Source organism: Solea solea, chromosome 6 (assembly GCF_958295425.1).
Source record: "Solea solea chromosome 6, fSolSol10.1, whole genome shotgun sequence".
NCBI classification, from domain to species: domain Eukaryota; kingdom Metazoa; phylum Chordata; class Actinopteri; order Pleuronectiformes; family Soleidae; genus Solea; species Solea solea.
This window is the reverse complement of record NC_081139.1, coordinates 25,430,370-25,437,262: the sequence shown is the minus strand read 5'-3', so window position 1 is coordinate 25,437,262 and position 6,893 is coordinate 25,430,370. Positions and strand designations below refer to the sequence as shown.

General features: G+C 39.2%; 1 protein-coding gene across 1 annotated transcript; it reads left to right on the top strand.

Moving 5' to 3' along the window:
* Positions 1-14: 14 nt before the first annotated feature.
* Positions 15-5,129, top strand: LOC131460299 (opioid growth factor receptor-like). The gene is made up of 7 exons (XM_058630644.1): positions 15-89; positions 1,556-1,597; positions 1,682-1,736; positions 2,297-2,375; positions 3,404-3,470; positions 3,560-3,708; positions 3,816-5,129. The coding sequence occupies exons 1-7, from the start codon at positions 63-65 to the stop codon at positions 4,147-4,149; spliced, it is 753 nt and encodes a 250-aa protein (XP_058486627.1). The 5' UTR covers positions 15-62; the 3' UTR covers positions 4,150-5,129.
* Positions 5,130-6,893: the final 1,764 nt, after the last annotated feature.

The following is a 6,893-nucleotide window of genomic DNA, read 5'->3' as shown; positions in this document are numbered from 1 at the left end:
TGTCCACTTCACAGTCTGAGCAACACTTCAAGTTCAGAAGATTTGAACAGGCTGCTAAAGACATGTGGAACTACAGACATGACTGCCGTGTAAGTTACACACACACACTCAGGGCCGGCTCTTGGCATAGGCGATATAGGCGGTCGCCTAGAGCGCCATCCATTTACGACAGAAAAAAAAAAAAAAAAAAAAAAATTAAAAAAAAATAATAAATAAATAAATTAAAAAAATTTTAAAACAATGAAAATAAAAATGATTTTCTATTCCAAGTCGCCCTCATTTGTGTGTTCTCTCTTGAAAATAATAAATATTAACAAATGAATAAACAATAATGTTCCTAAAATGTGGTGCTGCTGAATCACATGACGGGTGACCTCAGGGTCAGAGCAGGGATCAGAGGTCAGGTCACAGACAGGTGAAGCTTTTGTTATTAACGACATGAAAAGGCGTCCAGGCCCTCGGGAGAGCAAAACCGCAAGATTCGAAAAGAAGAGGAGAAGAGGAAATTACAATATAAAGGTAACATTAGCCTGTACAATTTTTTTTAATTGTGCCGTTTTGTGTGAAGACGTTTTATTAGCGCTATTTATTTAAAACAATAAATGTTTTCATATTTCTGCTTGCTAGCTACATCATGTTTAATGTGAAAATGCGCACTGCATCAGCGCTGTTTATATTTGTGATGAGTTTTCATTAGTTTTCAGAAAAGTAATGAAAACTCATCACAAACATAAACAGCGGTGATGATAACTGTTATCATCTCCGCCTGCCTGGATGTCCAGTCTGATTTGGTATTTTATTTCAGTTTCATCACGTCATCATTATGTTTGAGTGTGTTGAAAATTAATTTTACCATAGTCATCACTAGTATATTAACACCTGTGTGCCCACTGACACAGTTGTGGTGCTGGTGCTTAGTTCTACTATTGTCTTATCACGTTTGATATTGTGTTGAAAATCATGTGTGTGATTGTTCATTTGGCTGGTGTAATTCGTGTGTGTGTGTGTGTGGGGGGGGGGGGGGCACCGGAGGGCAATCTCGCCTAGGGCACAAAATTAGGTAGAGCCGGCCCTGCACACACTAACTTTAACCATAACCACTTAATGCCTCACCTGAACTTAACCACAATTCAAATCTTGGCTTTAAACTTCATCAGTTCCTCAGATTTGAGGTTCTGCCTCATTAGGACCAGGTTTAGGTCTCCATGAGGACTACTGGTGTTTATGACAGAAAGAGGTAACACATAGAGGTCACTGAAGGGGCCACAGAAGTTATGCTGTGGAGCTTTAACTGCCAGGGATTTTATTAAGCTGTGGTCTGAAACTCAACTGACATGCGGACCACTGAGCATCTAGTCTGGTTCAGACGGGGCCAGTCTAGAGATAAAAGTGTAAAAAGTGTTCATCATGACCGATATTCCATCATCATATTGCACTTTCATTGTCTACAGAGACATCAAAGGCATCATATCCATACAAGCACATCTCTAAAAACCTGATCATCTGCTGTAATCATCACGTTAAACCCACATTTGTCTTCTATATTTACTCACAGTTCCAGACCAGACTGCGTCACTGGAACAAGAACATGCTACCTGTGAGTTCACCTCCCACTTCTGACACACAAAAAAAAACGATCTGTGTTCACTTGTGTTGATTTCCCGTCTCTTCTGTTGAGCAGGATGAAAAGCCCAATTTAGGGTTCTACCTTGGACAGAGGCCTTCTTTGCCAGATGGTAGGTTCTATCATTAGCTGTCCATGGGTCCGTTGGTTTATCAGGAAAGGCGTTTGTCAGACAGCAGTTTTTAAAACAAAAAAAATATATATATATTTATATGTATATATATATATTTATAAGTATATATATATATATATATATATATTTGTATATATATTATATATATACAGTGGGGCAAAAAAGTATTTAGTCAGCCACCAATTGTACAAGTTCTCCCACTTAAAATGATGACAGAGGTCTGTAATTGTCATCATAGGTACACTTCAACTGTGAGAGCCAATCATTTTAAGGGGGAGAACTTGCATAATCAGTGGCTGACTAGATACTTTTTTGCCCCACTGTCGATGAATGTATATGTATGTGTGTGTGTGTATGTGTATGTATATGTATATGTATATGTGTGTGTATGTATATGTATGTGTGTGTGTGTATATGTGTGTGTGTGTATATATAAAAAATTAAAAATAAGTGTAAAGGTGTAAAGAGTATGACACAAAGTATATTGAATGCAAATTCATTTACTTTTGAATTGACATTGTTGCATTTCTGTGTGTGAGGTGTCTACATACATGAGTTCCACAATCACTGGAAAGGAAGCTACGACATGCTGGAGCGTGTGCACACTTTCATTCAGTGGTAAGTTCCTTTTTTTTATGTTATTTGTTCAAATTCTGCCCTAGATGAAGCAAATTAAGCTGTAAAAGTAGAATCTGTTTTAACATTTGGTAATGATGATGAAAATCTGAAACCCTGATTAGTAATGACGGCATTCAAAGTATCTCTCAGTATTTTTGAGGTGCTGTCCATTGGTCCAGAGACTGGAGTTGGTTGTCCATGTTTCTGGTGTCTGTTGCTCAGGTTCGTCCTCACAAAGATAGCTAGTTGGCGCTAACTTGGCTCTGGATCCTTGGTTGATCCTTAGTAAAGCGCTGGTGTCACACTGTCTGTGATGGGAGGATAACAGGCTGCTTTGAGTGGGCCTGCTTGGAGATGGAGTAGAGTTGCTTCGATTAAATAACAATCCTGATTATTTGGGACTTGAACTTGAAACAAATGAAATTGATTACACCTAAAAATAAGTGAACCTTTTGCATTTACCTTAAAATAACTATAAATGATTGTATATTGTGTATGTTGAATCAGTGATGTTGAATCAGTGAGAGATGTCAGTGAGGAGTCAGTGATGTTGAGGAGTCTGTGATGTTGAGGAGTCAGTGATGTTGAGGAGTCAGTGATGTTGAGATGTCGGTGAGGAGTCAGTGATGTTGAGGAGTCGGTGATGTTGAGGAGTCAGTGAGGAGTCAGTGATGTTGAGGAGTCAGTGAGGAGTCGGGGATGTTGAGGAGTCAGTGAGGAGTCAGTGATGTTGAGGAGTCAGTGAGGAGTCGGTGATGTTGATGAGTCGGTGAGGAGTTGGACTCCCCTAAACAAACAATATGGTGTGTTCCATTGGTAGTTGGAGAGTCGTGTGCAGCTGATAGACTTCATCGACATTGTGTAAACTCAAAAATGATGTTGCTGTGTTTCTATTAAACAGTTTTACAGACACCAGCTTTTTCTTCAAAACAACTTTATTTGTTGATGGTTTTCAGGACATGAATAGAGTTTCAATAAATAAAAGAACAATGTGGAATATAGCTGAAATAACATTTCTCTGTTGAAAGGTTGTTCCCTCTGCCAGAGGAAGGCATGAACCCGGAGGCCTGGCCACTGACAAAAGAAGAAATAAAGGTCAACTCATAAAATCATAATGGACGTTAATATTACACATGTTCCTCGTATACAGAGAGAAGCTGACATAAGTTTGAACTTTCCTGTAGGATTTCTGTGACAGTGACACTGCAAAGAAGAACCTGCTTCAGTCCTACAAGCTCATGTTAGACTTCTATGGCTTGAAGTTGTGTGATGAAAAGACTGGAGAAATCAAGAGAGCCTCAAACTGGGAAGACCGATTCTACAACCTGAACAAGTGAACTTTTCTCTCTAATGACACTAAAACGCATCATAGAGCTCAGTGAATGTAACTAATACCTAGAAGTAATCCTTCATTGCTCTCCTTTACTTTGTCATTGACAGTCACACTCATAACAACCTGCGCATCACCCGCATCCTGAAGTGCCTGGGTATCCTGGGGTTTCCACATTTCCAAACTCCCCTGGTCCAGTTATTTCTGAAGGAGACTCTAATCCACGGAGAACTTCCAAGTGTCAAGGACAGTGTCCTCAACTACTTTGTGTTTGCTGTCCGGGACAAGAAGCAACGCAGGGACCTCATCCAGTTTGCATATTCAAACTACAAGCCCAAAGATGAGTTTGTGTGGTGCCCAAGGAGAATCCAGATGAAGTGGCTGAGAATGGATGCCGTCAAGACCAGTTATGAGCTCAAGTCTGAGCTTAGACACCAGAGATGAAGCAAATGAAGCTGTAAAAGGAGAATCTGTCTGAACATCTGGTAACGATGACGGAAACCTGAACCCCTGATGAGTAATGACTGCATTCAGTCACCTTTCTCTAATGTTAAAAAAACCCCTCATTTAGTCACTTGTCCACATCATAAACCACTTTATTTACGACCCCTTTCAAAACAGAGTTACTCAGGGCTTTATCAACTGCTTGATATAAATATGTTCACATTTATTTATACATACATATATATTTACATATATATATATATATCCATCTTGTTCCAACTGGTGCTCGAACCCGGGACTCCTTGCTGCCCCCTAAATATATTAATACAAAAATATAACTAAATTCTCCCCATGAAATGACTTACTTAGAATAACTTTACTTTTTAGTGAGAAGTGAGAAAAAAGAGCCAGGCTCCTGATTTTTTCTCTTTATCCCTCTAAATTGAGTGATTATTTTGGTGTTATTGCGATGATCAATAAAATCACATTTCATGTCATTCCTTAAATGTTGGACGCTGTCATTAGGATAACACTGACATGTTCATTAAGTTAAATGTTAGTGAGAGAAAGTTAATATGCTGTGTGTGAGTCAGTTGTGATTCTCACGAGTTCAGAAACAGTTAATGGTGGTTTGTGTTATTTTGTGATGATCAACTCATATTTTTTGTATTCAATTTGATTTCTGGGACTCAAGTTATATTTATCCACTCCCTTTTTTGTTGTGCATTATTTTCCAATGGATACGTTTTACACTAAGGTTGGAGCTGCTGTGCTATGACGTGGTGGAAATGGTATTTTCTGTGATCGATACAATTGTATGATGACTGTCTACTGTGGTCATAGAGTTCTTATTCTTGCATTTATTCTGTTCACTTTTATTATTTCAAATGCTTTAAAACAGTACAGTTCTTTTGAAGCTGAAATGAACGAAGGAAGGAAATGAAACTGAAAATTGTCAGAAATAAAATTTCCAACAAACATTTTGTGGTCTGAAAAGAAAGAGCAGGCAGAATAAGAAGTTCCTGCACGGCAAATGTTGCAGGATTGCATTCACACAGCAGCTGAGCACCAGGCCGAGACACAACAGTCACCAGGTTAAGCATCCTGCTGCTGCTGGAGCTGTGAGCATAGGAGCTAAGTACATACTGCAAATGCTAATTATTTTAGCTTTATTTAATTATACATTGATTTTCTTTACTAGTATTATTATTATTATTATTATTATTGACATGTCTGCATGGCATGTGTTGCACCAGTATTCACATTCGAGCTGTGAGCAGCTGAGTTGAGCATCAAGGACGTTTCACACGACTTTGTACAATGTCAAACTGCTTTAAGAATAACATCAATCAGGACTTATTCTACTGATGCCTTTTAGCTGCTCAGCAGGTAAACACACACGTGTGTCTCGACAGTGGTGCCTTTCCTTTCACTGAGTCCATCTCAGATGAGCCTGGATCCTGGTCTCGACCTGGTGCTCAGCTCCAAAGTGAACGCAATCCACCTGGTGCAACATTGTCTGCAAGTTCAATCAGCAGTGAGACATCGATGGGCAGCAGAAGTGTGATTCAGGACTTTGACCTGTAGAGGGCAGCGTTTAACCTCCAACCACTGCACAGACCAAGGTGATTATAGTTAACGAAAAGTAACAAAATAACGAAAACTAAAATTGGAAAAAACAAAAACATTTACGTTAACTGAAATAAAAAGAAAAAAAACAATAACTAACTGAAACTAAATGTTGTGTTTAGAAAACTAACACTAAGCCAAAATGTGCCTACTTTCTGTGTCTGTAAATTTATTTCATACATAAGTCTTTTAGGTTCATATGAAATGTATTTATTTTATAATATAAGCATTTGTGTGATATTAGCGCTGCAAAATACCAAGGGTGCACCTGCGGCATGGATCTGTGCTGTGTAAGCACTAAGGTTTTTGCTGGGTTTTTATGACACAATACTTATTATGACCTTTTTGAATCTTGCACCTGGCAAATGCTCCATATTAAAAAAAACGAATAAAACTAGCAAATCTGCTCTAAAAACTAAAAGTAATTAAAAAAAACAAAAAGTCAAAATGAAATGAAAACTCAAACTAATGAAAAATCTAAAACTAGTATAACCTTGGTACAGACTGCCGGGATTTTATAGGAGAAGAAGGGAAACCCATGTTAGACCGTTTCATTTCACACAGTGCATGACTTCAGTCTCCTCCTGAAGGAGTCGCCCACAGAGTCGTCTCCTCCGTCGGCTGCACACTGGAGAGGATCCAGACCCTGGATTGAGACACAGCTATGCTCAACACAAGAAGGGGAAAAACAACAAGAGTCTGACATTGAGTTGGAGTTTTCTGTCAAAGAAACAGTACATTTTATATAGTGATTGTTTACCCATTCCTTTTATTTACATAGCCTGACAACATCCAGTTTAACTTGAAGGTGGAAACTAGTGAGACAAACTCCTGCTTGAGCATACAGACTCAGGTCTGTCCTTTACATTCCCTTCTGCTGACTGTGGCGTAACAGCCACACCACAGGCTTCATTCACTGAGCTGCTGTTTGCAGTCGTCTCAGGAGCTGATACTGTGATACTGTAGGTGTGCTGTCCTGGCTGATAATCTTGGATGCGGGGCCTTGTTTCTCCTGCTCTCTGCTCTGAGCACTGAGCTCGCCTGTGCTGAACAAAAGACAGGCAGCCAGGAAATCAAGCAGCCAATCATGAGCGGCCTTACATTTTGACAGCATG

Bases quoted from the DNA above. Each gene is read 5' to 3' on its own strand.
- LOC131460299 (XM_058630644.1), top strand. From the start codon at position 63: ATGTGGAACTACAGACATGACTGCCGT. The intron at 90-1,555 runs GTAAGTTACACA...ATTTACTCACAG, and splicing joins ACTACAGACATGACTGCCGT to TTCCAGACCAGACTGCGTCA. The intron at 3,709-3,815 runs GTGAACTTTTCT...TGTCATTGACAG, and splicing joins CGATTCTACAACCTGAACAA to TCACACTCATAACAACCTGC.